General features: G+C 40.3%; 1 protein-coding gene across 4 annotated transcripts in view; it reads left to right on the top strand.

The window, feature by feature from the left end:
• The window catches only part of Srpx (sushi repeat containing protein X-linked), a 78,790-nt gene that overhangs the window by 54,969 nt on the left and 4,186 nt on the right, over positions 1–19,635 (top strand). For 3 of the 4 annotated variants that reach the window (XM_021153439.2, XM_021153437.2, XM_021153438.1), the window contains 5 exons: positions 4,263–4,389; positions 7,491–7,612; positions 8,260–8,439; positions 13,601–13,734; positions 15,555–15,676. In XM_021153439.2, coding sequence (XP_021009098.1) covers positions 4,263–4,389; positions 7,491–7,612; positions 8,260–8,439; positions 13,601–13,734; positions 15,555–15,676 — 685 coding nt within the window. The remainder of the gene's footprint in view (positions 1–4,262; positions 4,390–7,490; positions 7,613–8,259; positions 8,440–13,600; positions 13,735–15,554; positions 15,677–19,635) is intronic. The other variant, XM_029473323.1, reaches the window with a different exon arrangement.

Genomic DNA, 19,635 nt, shown 5'->3' with positions numbered 1-19,635 from the left:
GAGTGCTGAGAAAGCTAACTGAGTTCCCTTCCAAATGGGGAAGGAATGAGGAGACTGGGCTTTCTTTGACTCCGAGATGTTCAGTTCTGAGGTCTGGCTAATTTGTAAGTGCCACAAGTCCAGCTAATTCTCTTACTCAGAATAAAGTCATTCCAGCTATTTAAGAAGTGAGGAGGATCAGGTGGGAGGAAGGAAGGCATAGTGTAAGCTGCAATGGGGTGAAGTTAAGACCTTCCCCACACTGACTGGAGCTAGCATTGCATGTAAGACATTTTAACTTCTGTCAAATTTCATTAATTTGGTTCTACAGAACAATGGACAGTAGGAATGAACACAGATTTTAAGTTAAAATCCCTCTCTTTTTAAAAAAATACTTCCTCTAGAGTAAATAGTCAGGGATTCACCAACACAGTTAAATCCATGAATTAAAAAAAATATTTGAAAGAGCAGATATGGAAATTTATGGCAGACATTTTGCTGTCTGATGTCTTGGTTTAACCACTGACCCATGGGGATTTTTGTTGGGCTACGTACGATTCCTTTTTTATTTTTTTCATTGCTACAAATACTAGCACAGCTAAGAATAAATGCACCCGTGCATTGTTACAGATGATCTTATATAAATTTTCTCTGGGCTTGCAAATATACCCTCCATTAGGAATCTAATTTCAGTTTTAAAACCATTTGGTTTATGGAAATACTGGTCACATTTCTGCCTCTCATGATTTACCACTATAACTGAACAGTCATACGTTCAGTGGCCGACTCTAATATAAATGGCGTTGTGGTTGGGCATCTTTAGTTGTGGTGCTTGCTCATTGCTTTCCCTTCTTGTTTCTTTTGTTGTTTCTGGAAAGTTCCTTGAAGGCGTGTAGTGCCAAAGAAATGGAGCCATTTCCCAGAGCGGTCCACAGGGATTGTCCTCCGGCTGGAGAAAGGAAAACAATTGGGCAAGTTTTCAAAGAGAAGTTTTGCTCTGTCTGTGGCAGTCAGGCAGTCCATGTAGCCCCAATAGACCGATAGCTCTGGCCTCTGTCATCGCTCTCAAGTTCTTTTTTAAAATATACTTCTATTTGAAATGCAATTGCATTATTTTCCTCGCCTTTTCCTCCCTCCAACCCTCAAACTCTTATGTTTATCTCATTCATCTGTTGCTGTGCAACAGACCAGAACTAAGTGGTTTCAAACAGCTTCAAAGAGATACTGTGAGGTAGAAAGTTGGTTAGCAGCATTCTGTGGGGGTGCCTGCCCTCTGCTAGCCATAATAATAGCTCAGATGATAATGATTAAGTGACTAGGGGATGCAGAACAGGCTTCCGGAACACATAAAGAAAGCACTTTGACTTGGGAAAGCTAAGTTGACTAGAGTCTGATTAAATCTGAATCTTTCTCTCTTGTCTCCCAACAACCCTCTGTTTTCTTACCTCTCACCATGAACTAACACCATTTGAATGGCTTTACATGGCAACCACCTCCAAACCTGTGAAATCTAAAGGTGCCATATTCTGTAACAATAACCTAGGTCTGATGCTGACAGAGGATCTTTGAGTTTATTGATAGTTGTTGACCAAGACATTGTTCCCGTGAAGCTCTGCCTTGTTGCAAGTGCCTGTCTGGTTAAACATGTTAAAGATTCCTGGGTAAATAGTTCTGCTGCCAAAGTTGATACAGTACAATATATTTGATTATCATACTTTCTAACTCAGAAAGGAAAGGGGAATACAGAGAAGGAATATCATTTATTAAAAATCTCCAATGAATGGGACATAGAACAGAAAGCATGAGTTTCACAAGGGCTTTAGGATTTCCACACAATAACTGGCTTTGCAGGCATCTGAATGTTAAAGGGAATAGTAATTACGTTTCTATGGTAACTCGCTCCATTTCATGCATGGAAATCTATCCTAACTTTAAAGAAGCTATGGTAGCCATGGGTAACTGGGGAATAAAAAGCTTAGTTCTCTGGAGCATCAATTGATCCATGGGCTGGTCCTATCAATTGAGAAAGAAGGCAGTTGTTTAAGGAGGCTTTAGAATCCAGTCTTTCTGATGCTCTTTAAGGGCTTATAGGGAAGCTGTGGTAAACAATTTCAAAAGAATATGAACATAAAGGTTGGGTGCAAACACGAAGTCATCATCGTTATCGTCATCATCATCATCACCACCACCACCATCATCATCATCATCATCAACAACAACAACAACAACACACACACACACATACACACACACACACACACACACACACACACACTCACTCTGAAGGAGCATTTGAGTTCTTACGTTAAGATGTGGAGTAGTGTATTTAAACATCAGACCTTAAGGAAATTCCAAAAGAGAAGACATTCCTTCCAGTGTATAAATGGGAATGTTAATAATAGTATTTAGTAGTTTACTTAGGACTTAACTTTAGGTGTGAAAATTCAATGTATGGATGCAAAAGGAACACTTTGGGTGCATGGATTGGGCACATAGGGTGTGGCTTTTATTCATTTTGTGTTTGGAGAAGCTCTCTTTCTGAACAACTATGCCCCTTTTGACTGGTCATTGGTGGACAGACACAAGCTGTTTTTGAGAACCTCTGAGATTCTTCCCCCAGGTACCCTACTTTGGAGTGTGTTTGTTTGCACTGTCATTTCACTTGGTTGACACAGGAAAACAGTGTGTCCATCACATTTCCTTTGCCTGCTGCAGAGAGCAAGAATCCCCTCTTATACATGCTAACACAATGTAATTACACATTGAGAGCAGTAACCTGTCCTCAGCCCCTCTGTCTCTGTTTTACCTTTTACATAAGCATATTTTCTAGAAAGCAACTGTCAGCTATCTCTGACCAATGGGAAGCAGACATTCAACACTTGTTTTTCTGGTTCATCCAAGACTTTGGAACACTCACCTGAATTATAAAAGCAGGTCTTATATTACTTAGCATAGTAAAAAAGGGGGGATTATTATAAAGAACCTAGCAACTGCAAATGGATACTTCAGATAGATTTCAGCATATACATAATTATTTTATTAATTTTTAAGGCATAGCTTTCACATTTTAATGTCACTGGAGTTAGGATGTTTCTTATACTTGATCATGACTTAAATTCAATGAAATATGATAGTTATTCAATTTCAGATCAATGTAATAAGGCTGCAAATTCACAGTCTATTGAAGCATGACATTGGGTGAAAGCAAATTTAGATAACTGAAGGTAAAGCTCTTTGAGAAAATATTCAATATTCATACTTTTTTTTTACACTACATAAAATGAGAACTCCTTAGCTAAGGCACTGGAGAAAGTATGTGCAGACATTTACTTGACGCCTTTAGTCTCCAGAAGACGTGATTGAGTATCAGAGGGAACATTTAACTTTCACTCAGGTTGAATAGCAGTTAGATAATTATTGGGTGATCTGTGAGGCAATGCAAAGCTGACTGCTGAACGTTGTCTTTAAGTATATTCCCTACCTTCTTGACATCAAAGACCAACTGGCAAACTTTATAATTTCCTCCTGCGATTTTACTTCAGCTTTGATTACAGGCAACACCTCAATGTAGAATGAACATCTCATTCATTCCCAGCCCTCATTATCAACCCATCTTGTTAAGGAGTGGGTGGAGTAACTCAAACACTGCACTGAAACCCCCGTGAGCCTCAGTGAGAACATATGTAAACTGAGAGAGGTGGGCTCCATTACACATCCATGGCATTCAAGTTTGCCTTATCCGGAACAATGCTGTTCTCTGTCTCCTGTTATATGTGGTTTGTGATGAAATAAGCACCCCAATACACTATAAACTCAGATAAATTTTTAGCATCAGATTCACTTCCACCTCCAATGCCAGCATTTGGAATGACACCCTTGGATAAAGTTGGCATTCACGAAAGATTTGTTGCATCCAATTGAATCTAAGCAGGTGATAATGCCTTTGCTTGGTATTCTAAGTGTCTTCAAATCAGTCCCTAAAGCTGAATGGCTTCTGGCTTTAGCTGACTAACTGTGCTGTTGCCAATTCAGTGTACAGAGTTAGGAAGTGTACACACAGCACATGTAGCAAGGGCAGAGGATGGCAGGTCTGCTTTTTGCAGGTAAGTCCTAAATGGTCTTTAAAACTCAGCAGGCTGGAAAGGACAGGATGAAAGGATAGAAGAGATTTCCAGAGTGAACGGTCTCTTCGGAAAGGGCAAGTATCTAGAGGTCTTGGCATTTTAGACTGGGAGTGTAGGCCACAAGTATAACATATTTCTTGATTGGATTATGTTTTCAAGATATGGAACCTCCTAGAATCAAGTGCCCAAGTGTGAAAGAACGTATAGCTGAGCCCAATAAGCTGACAGTCCGGGTGTCCTGGGAAACCCCAGAGGGAAGAGATACAGCAGATGGAATTCTTACTGAGTAAGTTAAACATGAAATTTGGCAGCTGGAATGCTCCCTCTCCCTCTCTCCCTCTCCCTCTCCCTCTCTGTATCCCCCTCCCTTTTCCCTCTCCCTCCTTGAAGCCTTATACATTTTAGGTAAGCACTGGTCCTGAGCTATATCACCAACTTATGTTGTCTTTTTGGAAAGTCAGAACATTTCCTGAATATGAAGTGCTTACTACCAAGAGTGGGGTGTATCTATGCCAATCCATTTATGTTTTGGACCCGGTACTCTCTGGTCACCATCTAATATATTGTAGAGTTTATTTATATGATTTTTATTGTCTGTCTTCATTATAATACATTCAGTACCTCATTCCTAAAGACAAGAATTGTACCTGGCACATAGCACTCAGCTAATATTTATTGATGGAAGACAGGGAGAAAAGTAAGAAGGGGTAGAGGGAAGGAAGAAAGAAAGGAAGCAAGTGAGAAAGAAAGGTAGCTGGTAAATTCCAGGATCTGCTTTCTCCTGTTGCTTACTAAAAGGGCTCCTTCTCATGTCCAAGGCCTTCCTAAGCCCCCAAACACATTGGTGAGGCTTCTGTGTATGCTAAGCCAAATGCTGTGCCTCTCATTACTCTGTGGTTTGATGCAGTGCTTTTTTTTGTTTTTGTTTTTTGAGACAGGATTTCTCTGTGTAGCCCTGGCTGTCCTGGAACTCACTTTGTAGACCAGGCTGGCTTAGAACTCAGAAATCCATTTGCATCTGCCTCCCAAGTACTGGGATTAAAGGCGTGCGCCACCATGCCCAACCAGATGATACAGTACTTTTACATTCCTTGTCTATTTTTTTTTCCTGCTTCAAAACTTTTCATTTTTGTTTTTAACAAAATGCCCTTTGAGGGCATCAAATACTTGTCATCCTTTGGCTTCTTCCCTGCCCCACGCCTGTTTTTCTGTCCCACTGCATTCATAGTTTAATGTCCAGCTGAGTAATGGGTAGTCACCGTTAGTGAGAGTCAGTCACATGTTGTTCTAGTATATCATTTGGACCTGTACCCTAACAGTATTTTCCAGGAGACCCTGACTTCATGTCAGCATGCCCATGTATCAATTAAAGTTCATGGCTCACTTAGATCTTCTGACACAGGTCACATACCTGGACAATAAGTTTCTGACTTACGTCATTTTGGGCCATGAGGCACGGACAGAGTTTCTGGAATCTTGTCAATCCTGTGAGGCTCAAGACAACAGAGTTTTATACACAATTTTTAGCAATTGCATATCATTTACTAGTAAGAGCAGTTAAATCTCTTATTCACATTTTATTTCCACACTCTAATAATCCCTCCAGTGTATCATCTACTAAAAATAACAAGATTAGGATCTTTCTCAACTACAACTTCTCAAAGATAAAGTTCCATCAGTAAACATATTTACTCTTCCTACATATGTAGATCATAACCCCCCTAGGAGAAACTTCATGGAATTGAGTTTAAAAGGTAAGCCGTATGAATAAAACAACACTATACACACATGAACATTACTATACAATATAACACACACACACACACACACAATGTAGAAAATCAAGTCAGAGTTGGCATAATTGTGGGTTAGTCACTATTTATCCTTAATTTGTGACAGTCTTGTATAAAGCCTGACTCAGCCCCTTGAATATAGTCAGTTCTTAGATTTCTGCAACAGTTAAGTCTTATATAATATATTCAAAACATAAGATGTCAGGTGGCCATTTGACTCCTCATTTATCTAAAAAGCTTTGCCATTTTGAAGAGGACCTGTTATTAGGGTTCAAATGATGACACTTAGCAAAAGGACCACGGTGGCCCCCAACCCTCTGTTCAGCAGCTTAGATGTAGTCTGTGGTAACATGTGTTCAGGAAATCTGACTTGTCCCATGTTCAACTCATGCTTGGGCTTCTTGCTTTCCTAGCACATGTCCTGGGACTCTCCTCCCCAGCATCTTTCCCTAACTACTATTCTATGGTCTGCTTCCAAAGCGAAGGGTGTACTGGCAAACTCTGACATGGGTGTTTCTTTTTCAGTTCCCCTTGGCGACTCCTGCTACTTTCATAATGAAATGGAGTCTCAGAGAAATTGGCAGCCACTCATACATGAGTGATTACTCTTTCTGGGTTTATCTGAATTTACATTTGCTATCTAAGGATCTTAAGGCAGTTAAAGTCAATAGTGTGCAACTTCTGAGTTCATAAGCCTTGTAATCATGTCACACGTATGTGAATAGTTTTCCTTAATGGTGACAATGATAATTCCACATGCCCATTATTATCACATATCATAATTCCTAGGAACAGGCATGAGAACTTTTTATATCTTAAAAATTAGCCAAAAGCTGTCATTTGATTGTGTTTTATCTGCTGGGAGTGTTGTCAGATTGCAAGGATAGATGCTATAGTCACCCCTTATTGTGCAATCTTGGCTAAGTCCCTTAGCCTTCTGTTGTCTTGGTTTCCTTACTCGTGAGATGGAGGCTTTTTTTCTACCCAAAAGAGCTCTATGAGGATTAAATTAAATAATAAATAATAAACCGTGCTTGATATGCGTGAGATTTAGATAAAGCAAACAAGAGATTTTGCTCTTACTATTACAGTATTAGGCTAGTCAAGGATTCAGAAACCTTTTTTTTTTTACCATTTGCTCAGAAGGTCATCACTGACGCCGATGAAATAAAGCAAAGAACACTCTAGTACCCGTTCCAGGGCAAAATTGCCAAATGGTCAACTAAACTGTACTTCAAAAGAATTTTTCTCAAAAAGCATTGAGTTTCTGCCCAACATACATGCAAAACATACAGGCTCAGCTTGAAATAAAGGCCCTTTGCCCCTGTTCTGTCATTCAGCAACAAACGAATACACAAACAAACTGAATCTCCCCTTAGCTGGGGACTTCTATTTTTCTGGCATCAAATTGTTCTTGTGAAACAGAGGGAAGCTCAGGGGACCTCATTCCTCTCAGAACCTCTGTTCTGGTTAAAGGGCCCAGAAGCTGCCCTTTAACAGAACTTTCCTCTCTGTTCGGTATAGACTCAGCACTCAATATCTGCTTTTTAGGGAAACAAGCATAATCCTGGATATTTCTGCTTTCTTCCTTAAGTGTTATTCTGAAAGGCCTTCCTCCGGGCTCAAATTTTCCAGAAGGAGACCACAAGATTGAGTACACAGTCTATGACAGAGCCGAGAACAAGGGAACTTGCAAGTTTCGAGTTAAAGTAAGAGGTGAGACTGCTGCTTCCGGATGCTTGTCCAGTTACTGGAACTTCAAAGAGAGAGGGGACAGATTCTCAATCCAGAGCTGTCTGATGCCCCTGGTCATAGGAGTACTGCCTGCTATGGATTAGGTTTTCATGAAGCTAAGCAAAACATCCCATCTTAATGTATGGATTTCAATATGAGTAGGTCATGTAGGGAATGGGACTAGTTTCAAAGGGGCTCATAGCTACCTATTTAAGAAGAATAATTTTTCCTTCATTGAACTAATAGCTCAATTACTGGCAATGACCAGAGTGGTAAGAAGTCCCCTCCTTTAGGCCCCTAAAAGGTCGTGCTCTTTGTCTTTCAAATCTTTGGTCTACCTGAGAAAAATATTTTTAAAAACCTTCTTGTTTCATGGTTTAGGCAGCTTGTCAGTATTATTCACTAGTCAGAGCCTGGTCTCCTCATCTATATCATGAGGGCGGCTAATGCTGCTATTTCAAAGGTCTCACTGGGAAGGGTGGTGACCATTATGGGCCATTCGAGAAATAGCCATCACTGCCTGGAACTCATTTCACTAGGTGATGTATAACATCATAACAAACTGAGACCTCACCTTCTCTGGTTGCATGCTCAGGGCTAAGGCTACTCTGGGTTTGTGTCTCCTACAGTCAGACGTTGTGGCAAGCTCAATGCCCCAGAGAATGGTTACATGAAGTGTTCCAGCGATGGTGACAATTATGGAGCCACCTGTGAATTCTCCTGTATTGGCGGCTATGAGCTTCAGGGTAGTCCTGCCCGAGTATGCCAATCCAATCTGGCTTGGTCCGGCACAGAGCCTAGCTGTGCAGGTACGTGTGCAGTTCTTTTTCCAGCTAGAAGCAGAATCTGAAACCCCCTGATTCCAGGGCAGGTCAAAAGCAGTTTTTGATCCTCTACATCATAAAATACAGCATCATCTCTGCTCACCAGAGTGGGTGAACAAAGGTGCTAAGTCCCTGCTGCAGCTCAACTCACCTGCATCCTTGTCTTGCTGTTGCCTGTTTCCTGATCACCCTTCCATGTCTTTGAGGAAACAATTGGAAGGCCAGGACTCAGGGCTAGCCTATAGTGGTATTATACGTCAACTGACTGTTTATGTACCTTTATCCTTCTATTTTACAGATGGAGGATCTAGTTTTCAATGTTAATAAACTTCTGTATTTAGACAGTCTAATTCCTGTCTTGTACTATTGACTTGAATGTCATACATACCTTGGGCATTTGGAATCCTTCCTCCTTTGTAAAATGAGGAAACCATACCTCTTTTAACTGGTCATCTACTGAATGGTGGAATAGAGCATTGCCTTGTACAGGATAAGCCTTGAACATATGCCCCAAGTTCTTGCAGATGAGTAGCAGTCGGGCTAGGTATAGCTAAGAGTGTAAAATCTAGACTACCTAAGACACTCTAGACCATTTTATTTTATTTATATGCTTCCTTTTTTTTTCTCAATCCCAGGTATCTCTTCCTTTCCCCCACTTTAACTCTACCATTCAAAGCAGGTGGTTGAATCTCTTCAATTTCATGTATTAAAGCAGAAAGGTCACATAACATCTCAGACTCCTCAGCTAAGTACTTAATGTCTATTTTTGTGGCACTGAGGCCTGGAGTATCTTGTCAAATAAATCTTATGTCTATATGTCCATATGGTAGCTACTAGCCATATATGGGTATGAAGCACTTGAAATGAATCCAAATTCAGGAATATTATCAGTGTAAAATATACACCAATTTCAAAGTCTTAGCACAATAAAGAATGACTATAAAGCACTCCTATTTTTTGTATTGATTTCATGTTGAAATATTTGGATATATTGGGTTGACATATTTGTTTGTACAGTTATAATGAAGCTACAAACAAAGAACAAATTATATAGACATTTAAATTCTATTTATATTGACCAAGGCTGTCCTAGGCTGTGAACCCCAAAGCCAACTTTGGAGAAAAGAACTGGGTCTTATTGAGAGCAGTGGCCCAGAAGTTGGCACCTAGCAGTCACTCAGTATAGTTGATCACATGAAAACGTAAATGAACAGTGATTTTAAAGCAAGCCTCAAGTTTGAAATATTAACAATGACTTCATAAAACCTATATAGCTTGTTTTCATTTGTTTTCTATTATTTCTTCTTCAGGGCCAGACTGTTGTTCTGTGTCCTGAGCCAATCATGTGGGGCTCTTTGTCATTTATCATTAGTTTATATGTTATAACTATAATTAAACGATCTTAACTCACGTTCTCCATGGCCATATTGAAAGAACAGTGACTTTATGTTAGGTTAAGCCTCTAAGTTTAATACAATTTGTTAGAGAAGCAAGAGAAAACTAGTGTGCATCCTTTGCCCATTACAGTTGCTTCACAAATTCACTTTTTTCTTAAATTTTTTATTATTTAAATGCATTTTATACATCAAACGTATTAATAATATTGAGTATTTTGAGAGTCAAATAATATATAAAAATTTGTTCAACTTTTTATATTCACATCCTTTCATACCCTAAAAATATCACTAATGAACATTTAATACTATCAATAACTGAGGATCCTATATCTAATGTTGAATACCAAATTGTTTCAAAACATACAAAATATTCTTTGGGAATTAAGCATAGTAAAGAGCATAAAATATTAATAGTGAATCATAAGGAAATATATTCAAAAGCCCTTATATGGTACCACCTGGCATAGTGAGAGAGTATTTAAAACACATTTTATATCTGTGTACATTGTCTAACTATAAGTTTACTTTAAAAAGTTTATCAGTGTTTCTAGGAGAGAAATTATTTTATCAGTAAGTATATTTTAAAAACTTCAAAATGGCAAAAACTCGTTGAGGTTAAACATTAAGAAAATGCTAATTTCATTGGTGGGACTCATGTATCCAGCTGCTTAGTCCATTGGATGGCTGTGAGAATCCCATTTCTGTATTTGTCAGGCACTGGCAGAACCTCTCAGGAAAACAGCTCTATCAGGCTCCTGTCAGCAAGCACTTATTGGCATCCACCATAGTGTCTGGGTTTGATGGTTGTGTATGGGATGGATCCCCAGGTGGGGCAGTCTCTGGATGGTCATTCCTTCCGTCTCTGCTTCATACTTTGTTTCTGTAACTCCTTCCATGGGCGTTTTGTTACCTGCTTCTAAGATGGGTAGAAATATCCACACTTTGTTCTTCCTTCTTCTTGAGTTTCATGTAGTTTGTGAAATGTATCTTGGGTATTCCGTGCTTATGGACTTCTGGGCTAATATCCACTTATCAGTGAGTGCATATCATGTGTGTTCTTTTGTGATTGGGTTACCACTCAGGGTGATGGATCCTCAATGAAGGAGATAAAGACCTAAGGAGCTGAAGGGGTTTGAAGCCCCATAAAAGGAACAACAATATGAACTAGCCAGTACCCCCCCCCACACACACACACACAGCTCCCAGGGACTAAACCACCAACCAGAGAGCCCACATAGTGGGACTCATGTATCCAGCTGCATATGTAGCAGAGGATGGCCTAGTTGGTCATCAATGGGGGGAGAGGCCTTTTGTCCTATGAAGGCTCTATGCCCCAGTGTGGGGGAATGCCAGGGCCAGGAAGCAGGAGTGGGTAGGTTGGGGAGCAGGGGGAGGGGGGTTGTTTTTCATAGGGGAAACCAGAAAAGGGGATAACATTTGAAATGTAAATAAAGAAAATATCCAATAAAAAATGAAAAAAATGCTAATTTTAAGCACAGCGAGGAAAATTATCAGTAATTTTCCATGATGTTTGTAGAACATGATTTTATTATTTTCTTTTTTTATTAGATTTTTTTCATTTACATTTCAAATGCTATCCCAAAAGTCCCCTATATACCCCTCCTGCTCCCCTACCCACTCACTCCCACTTCTTGGCCAAGGCTTTCCCCTGTACTGGGGCATATAGTTTGCTAGACCAAGGGGCCTCTCTTCCCAATGATGGCCAACTAGACCATCTTCTGCTACATATGCAGCTAGAGACAAGAGCTCCGGGGTACTGGTTAGTTCATCATGTTGTTCCAACTATAGGGTTGCAGATCCCTTCATCTCTTGGGTACTTTCTCTAGCTCCTACATTGGGGGCCCTGTGTTCCATCCTATAGATGACTGTGAGCATCCACTTCTGTATTTGCCAGGCACTGGCATAGGTGTGGCTATCTTCTTGTGGGTTTGTTGAAAGATTAGTTTCTTGCTTTTTTCTAGGGTGTAGTTTCCCACCTTGTGTTGGTGTTTTCCATCTATTATCTTTTGTAGGGCTGGATTCATGGAAAGATATTGTATAAATTTTGTTTTGTCATGGAATGTCTTGTTTTCTCCATCTATGGTAATTGAGAGTCTTGCTGGGTATAGTGGCCTGGACTGGCATTTGTGTTCTCTTAGGGTCTTTATGACATCTACCCTGGGTCTTCTAGCTTTCATAGTCTCTGTTGAGAAGTCTGGTGCAGTTCTGATAGGTCTGCCTTTATATGTTACTTGACCTTTTTCCCTTATTGCTTTTAATATTCTTTCTTCGTTTACTGCATTTGTTGTTCTGATTATTATGTGACAGGAGGACTTTCTTTTCTGGTCCAGTCTATTTGGAATTCTGGAGGCTTCTTGTATGTTCATGGGCCTCTCTTTCTTTAGGTTAAGGAAGTTTTCTTCTGTAAGTTTATTAAAGATATTTCCTGACTCTTTAAGTTGGGAATCTTCTATACCTATTATCCTTAGGTTTGGTCTTTTCATTGTGTCATTGATTCCCTGGATGTTTTGGGTTAGGAGGTTTTTGCATTTTCTTTGACTGTTGTGTCAATATTTTCTATGGTGTCTTCTGTACCTGAACTTCTCTCTTCTATCTCCTGTATTCTGATGGTGATGCTTGCATCTATGAGTCCTGATCTCTTTCTTAGATTTCTAACTCCAGGTTTGTCTCCCTTTGTGATTTCTTTATTGTTTCTATTTCCATGTTTAAACATTGGATGATTTTGTTCATTTCCTTCGTCTGTTTGATTGTGTTTTCCTGTAATTCTTAAAGGGATTTTTGTGTTTCTTTTTTAAGGGCTTCTACCTGTTTACCTGTGCTCTCCTGTATTTCTTTAAGGGAGTTATTGATGTCCTCCTTAAAGTCCTCTATCACTATCAGGAGAAGTGATTTTAGATCAGAATCTTGATTTTCCGGTGTGATGGTGTATCCAGGACTTGCTATGGTGGAGAATTGGGTTCTGATGATGCTAACTAACCTTGGTTTCTGTTGCTTATGTTCTTATGTTTGCCTCCTGCCATCTGATGATCTCTAATGATACCTGCCCTCTCTATATCTGTCTGGAGCCTGTCCTTCCTGTGATCCTCGTTGACTCAGAACTCCTCAGAGTTCAGCTGTCTCTGAGATCCTGTGATACTGGGATCCTGTGATTCTGAGATCCTAGGTGTTTCAGAGCTCCTGGGAGTCAAGCTATCTCTGGGTCCCTGAGATCCTTGTGAGATCAAGCTTCTGAGATCCTGGGATCTTGGGATCCTGGGATCCTGGGCATGTCAGAGCACCTGGAAGTGGAGCCTCTTCTGGGTGTTTTGAGACAGGCTGTGGAGTTAGCACCCAAGGTCTGCTCAGGGCACCTCTGATCTTATGATCCTGGGCATGTTAGAGCTCCTGGGAGTGGAGCTTCCTCTGGGTGTTGTGGGACTGGCTTCAGGGTTTATAACCAAGGTCTGCTCAGGGCACTGGCCCAGACAGGAAATAACTCGTGACACTGGTAGGTTGGAGTTCCTGAGTGTGTGGGTCCCACTCGTCCCAGTTACTCCCAGGTGTTGAGGCAGATGTCCTCCTCCTCACCTCTGATCTTATGATTCTGGGAGTCACAAATTCACTTTTCTAATCAACTAATTACCTTTGAAGTCTCATCTTAGGGTATACTTGGTTTCATATGGAACTGGCTAGATCAAGCCAGAACACAGAGAGAGCTTTGGAACTCATGTGACCATTTCTGATTACAGCGATGAATGTCAATGTTGGTGTCAGAACAGCAGCTGCACTTCTGGATCAGTTTTATGAGAAAAGGCGACTCCTAATTGTGTCTACACCCACAGCTCGAAACCTCCTCTACAGATTGCAGCTGGGAATGTTACAGGTGAGACATGGAGGCATAGCCAAGGTGGGAGGGAGAACTCTGACAGGAAGAAGACAGGCACTGAAAACAAAAGCCTAATCCATTTAGGGTGAGTTTAAGGAACCAGTACTTTAGATGCACTCATTCATTTCTGGTGCTGGTGCATAATCTTATTAACATTGACTCCCCAGAGCTAACCCAATCATTCTCCAACCAGTGAAGTTTCTCTGCCTTTGCTCATAAGTTTAATTGACATATTGTCCAGGTCCGGCCAAAAAACAATTGTCTTTGCTGATCCTGTCCAGCACATTCATAGACTGGAGGTGATCCATCAGGAATCTTCCCAAGGAGATAAAAGGCATCCAAGGGCCTCTAGGCACCATATCCCTCCCTGGGAATATCCCCAACTCAAATGGAGATGAATTTTGTTGCTACTGAAGGAGATAACATGCCAGAGAAAGGTAGAAACTGTGAGCATCACACTAAGTTGCCTGACTTAGTCTTGAAGTTGCTTAGTTGAAGTTGGTCCATGTTACTGAATACTAAAGAAGCAGGGCGTGCTACACTTCCTTCTCTTGTAGGAGATCCCCTTATTCTTGTTAGAACATTCTTGGTTTAATCAAAGGCAGCAGTTTACTACACACATTAGCAAAAAACTACAATGAAAAATGAGTCTTTCTTTCACTCTTCTTTGTCATCTGAACTGGTTGCCCATGGACTGGGAAGAATCATATGGGAAGAACTAAATCTACTAAATCCGTTTACTAAGCCTCCATCACACTCCCTGCCCTTGTATACCTATGTTTTAATTAGCACTGAGGTGATGAAAGACCATGACTAATCCCATTTGGTAAGGAAAGTGTTTATTTGCCTTTCCTCCATCAATCACTAATTTAAAAAACACCCCACAGCTGGAGGCATTTTTTTCAATTGAGGTTCCCTCCTCTCACATGACTTTAGTTTATGTGAAGGTGACATAAAACTATTCAGCACAAACTCTTTGCTCCTCATAAAATGCAAGTATATATATTTACCTGCTTTTATGGGTTTTGGCATAGCAGCATGGCATGGCCACAGATTTCTTGAGCTCTTCTTATCTCTACAAAAAGAATAAGCCAAGAAACTTGCCTTTCTTCTACACGGAAAAACCTTGGTTCATGCACCAAAATTGGCCTATTGCTGCTGTGTTTTGCAAAATTAAAATTTAATAACCACAGTAACCTTTATTCATCTGTACATTTGGTTATGGCTGGTTTTAGATTGTAGTGATAGAGTTGAATCATTAGGTTAAAAGCCTTTGAGTCACTGTGACCACTACTATTTATTATCTTCTTCTTTTGGGGAAGTTTTTGCAGCCCTCAGCCCTAGACCATCCCTGCTCCCTCAGGCCCTTGCTGAATTGCTGATTATCTGGTTGGTTATGGTATTTTGGATCTAGATTTTTTTTCTTTAAATGTATTTATTTATTCACTTTATTCCCCAATATCAGTGCTCCTTCTCGCCCCAGTCCCCTCTCAGATCCCTCCCCCAATCCTCCTCCTGTTTTCCTCTGAGAAGGAAGGACCCTCCCAGGGTATCATCCCCCCCCCCCCACACACACACACATACACACATCAAGTCACTGCAGGACTCGCTGCATTCTCCCTGCTGCCAGGCTATTTTGTATAATTCCTCTAGGAAGATAGTTAGGTTTTCTAGGCACTCACACTTAGCCTTAGTTTCTCAATTGTTTTCAGAGAAATTTGGAGTAGGTAAAGAAGCACCCACAAGAAACCCATTTCTGGGGTGCTTTTGCAGTTCCTTAGTTCCACTCACACCTCCCCTGTTGGTTGTTCCTTCAGCAAGCACAGTGTGGCCTAGATCTCCGACATGTCACCGTGGTGGAGCTGGTAGGAGTCTTCCCAACCCTCATCGGCAGGATCAGAGCAAAGATTATGCCTCCAGCTCTAGCTCTGCAGCTCAGGTAGGCAACATGCACTCTGTCCTTAAATTTCATTCCCTAAAAATATGCTTGCATCTCACCATGTGTGCTCTTGTATCTGGTCAATTTTTCTGATTTCTTTTTCTTTTTATTCCTTTAAAAAACACATGTGTCAGAATTACCAATTTGGAAACAGTTTATGTGTCTCTAATTTTAGATAGAACTCATTCATAAATCTCAAGGTTTAAACTTGAAAGAAAAACCCTTGAAATTTCCTCTACAGACTTCTATGGAAACTCTATAAGAAACAATTATGGTAGTAATGTTTGCTAGGCCCTCTGTCCTAAGAATAGTCTCTCCTATGCTGGCAGGAATGGGCTCCATTTTTTGCAGCCCTAAACATAATCAGTGAGTGGTTTGACACTCCAATAGCTTTTGTGCCACTATTGCCCTAGTGGGCATATCTTACAATGACAGCCATTACTGTAACTTGTCATATTCACAGCTAAGTAAGACATTATTATTATTATTATTATTATTATTATTATTATTAATTTTCGAAGAGTGTATCGTACTTTCTGACATTGTGAAAACTAGCCAGTAAAGATGAAGCTTCCAGAGTGGTACCCATCTGAACTCTCTAAATTTTGTGACTCAAATATATTATATCTTCACCATTCTGTTATTATTTTTTATTAGGTATTTTCTTCATTTACATTTCCAATGCTATCCCCAAAGTCCCCCATACCCTCCCCCCACTCCCCTACCCACCCACTCCCACTTCTTGGCCCTGGCGTTCCCCCCTGTACTGAGGCATATAAAGTTTGCAAGACCAAAGGGCCTCTCTTTCCAATGATGGTCGACTAGGCCATCATCTGATACATATGCAGCTAGAGTCAAGAGCTCCGGGGTGGTACTGGTTAGTTCATATTGTTGTTCCACCTATAGGGTTGCAGACCCCTTTAGCTTTCTATTCAGTATTTAGTCCAGGCAACCTTCAGTGCTTAATTGCTTTTATTCTGGGAGTATTATAATCATGCTAATTGGCCTGTTCCTGCATGTCTGACTGAATTATGCAGTGGGAAATTGCTAGTGTTTTCTTCTTCCCCCTCCAACAAGTTTATTCTCCTCTCTCTCATATCCTCCCACTTCCTCTGCCTCTGTCTCTCCCTCTCCCTCTGGTATGTGGTATATGTGTGTGTAGGTGTGTGGTGGGGTATATGTGAATGTGTATGTCTGTGTGTGTGTGTGGTGTGGTGTGATATGCATGTATGTATGATGTATGTCTGTATGTGTGTGTGTGTGGTGTGGTATGTGTGTGTTTGTATGTGTGTGTCTATGTGTCTATGCTTATCTATATGTGTGTGGTGTATGTGTATGCATGAATGTGTATCTGTGTGCATACATATGTGTGTATATGTATGTGTGTCTGTATGTGTGTATGTATGCTTGTATATGTGTGTATATGTGTGCATATGTGTGTGCATGTGTGGTATGTGTATTTGTATGTGTGTATGTGTGTGTGATATGTGTGTGTGTATGTTTGTATATGGGTGCATATATGTGTGCATGTGTATTTGTATGTGTATGTATGTGTGTGTATATGTGCATGTCTGTGTGTATGTGTGTAGTATGTGGTATGTGTATGTGTGCGTGGTATGTGTACATATGCATACGTATGTGGGTATGTGTGTGTGATGTGTGGTATATGTGTGTATGTGTGTATATGTGGTATATGTGTGTGTCTGTATGTGTGTCTCTCTGTGTGTATTGGTGTGGTGTGTGTATGTGTTCATATGTGTATATATGTGTGTGTGTAGTATGTGTATGTGTTCATATGTGTATATATGTGTGTGTGGTATGTGGTATGTGTGTGTATGTCTGTATATGTGGTATATGTGTGTATGTGGTATGTGTCTTTATGTATGTGTGCTGTGTGGTATGTGTGTGTATGTATATATGTGTGTGTATGTCTCTCTGTGTGTATATGTGAATGTATCTGTGTATGTGGTGTATATCTGTATTGTGTGCATGGTGTGGTATGTGTGTATAGTGTATGTGTCTATATGTGTGTGTGTCTATATGTGTGTGTATGTCATGTGGTATATGTGTATGTGTGCACATGTGTGTGTGTTTGTGTATTATGTATGTATCTGTGTATGTGTGTGGTGTGTATGTGATGTATGTGTGTCTGTATGTATGTGTGTGATGTGGTATGTGTATGCATGTGTGTGTGTGTGTGTGTGTGTGTGTGTGTGTGTCTTAATAGGAGAGGGGGGTATGAAAATAAAATGACTTAGCATCAGTTGCTGCTATCCTTAGGACAGACACTAAGCAGCCCTTGATGTCTTTTTTCTCCATCCATCCAGAGCACTTGTTTATACCCTTGTCTTAATATTTATCTCTCCTTTCTGTCATACTTCTAAAGCTAGAGCGCTAATAGCCAGACCTTGAGTAATGTTGTATTGAAGTGAGATTCAATAGCTAAAAGGCAATTTCAGAATAACATGTTTTCTTGTATCTTTTGACCACTGTGACATGGGTAATTAGGACAAACTAACACTCTTTAAAATCTTCCCTTCCTGCAGAACGTTGTTCTTTTGTACACTGCAAGTCTCGGATTTCAAGGTCCCAGATGCATCCTTATCCTTTAGACTCGCACATGGTTTTATCATCTTGTACATTCATATCTGAGACACCCATGCCATTTCAGTTTTCTGAAAATGAGGACGAAAGAGAAAAAAAGCAGACAATAGTAGTAGTCTGGTTCTTGTTATTTTATCAGAATACCTGAGACAAGTAACTCATATAAATGTTTCTTTTGGTCATGATTTTAAAGTCTATAATTGGAAATAGGGAAACTCCATTCAAATTGCTTCAAGTTTCTAGTAAAGGTAACCCATCATGGAGGGAGCATATAGTCTCATAAATTGTTTATATCAAGAGCCAGGAGACAGAGAGACAAGGAGACCAGGGTTTCATAATCTGTTTCAAGGAGATGTTTCCAAAAGGCCTAAAAGCCTCATGGTAGACATCATTTCTCAAAGAGTCTACCATGTCCCAGTAGTGCCACCTAAGAAGTATGCTTCAACACATGGGCCCTTGGAGGACATTTAAACTCAAATTATAGTTTAATCTTTTGTGTTTATCCTTGGAAATGTTACACATTACTTAAACCCCCACTCCATTGGCTAGAACTAATCGCATAATTAAAACTGAATTTCAAGGGAGTTTTTGAAATGCAGTGACTTATCTTTATGAAAACAATAAAATAGCATATGGTGAATAACATCAAATGTGTTCAAAAAAGTTCACAAAAATTTCCTAAGAGTGTATCACAGAGAGATACCCTGGTTAGATTTATGCCACTTAGCGAAAGCTAGCATCATTTGGCAAGATGAAACCTGGATATAAGAACTAAAGCAGAGACTGTAGTGGAGCAATGAGTATTGGCTTTCACCCCTGTCCTACTCAGCTTGCACTTACAGAGGTGATAGCACCCCCAATGGCTTGGGCCTTCCCACATCAATCATAAATCTAAAAAATGCCCCTACAGACTTGTCTACACGTCAATCTGATGGATGCATTTTCTCTCTTGAGGTTACTTTTTTCAAGATGACTCTAGCTTGGATCTGTCTGTCTCTCTGTCTCTCTCACACACACACACACAGAAAGAGAGGGAGGGAGAGGGAGAGGGAGAGAGGGAGAGAGGGAGAGAGGGAGAGAGGGAGAGAGAGAGAGAGGGAGAGGGAGAGAGAGAGAGAGAACCTTTCTATCATACCACTTATCAATTACTTAGACAAAACTTGTTGCAGGAGACTGAGGAGATGGTTCAGTAGATAAAGTGCTTGCCTCATAAATGTGAAAATAAGAGCAGATGCTCAGAACCCAAGTAAAGGCTAAGAAGGCATGATGGACCTGTCTGTAACTCCAGCCTTGGAAGACAGAGACAGGGATCTCTGGAGCAAGCTGACTGTTTAGATTAGCCTTATCAGTGAGCT

This window comes from Mus caroli, chromosome X (assembly GCF_900094665.2).
Source record: "Mus caroli chromosome X, CAROLI_EIJ_v1.1, whole genome shotgun sequence".
Taxonomy (NCBI): Eukaryota; Metazoa; Chordata; class Mammalia; order Rodentia; family Muridae; genus Mus; species Mus caroli.
This window is presented reverse-complemented; position numbering and strand designations above follow the sequence as displayed.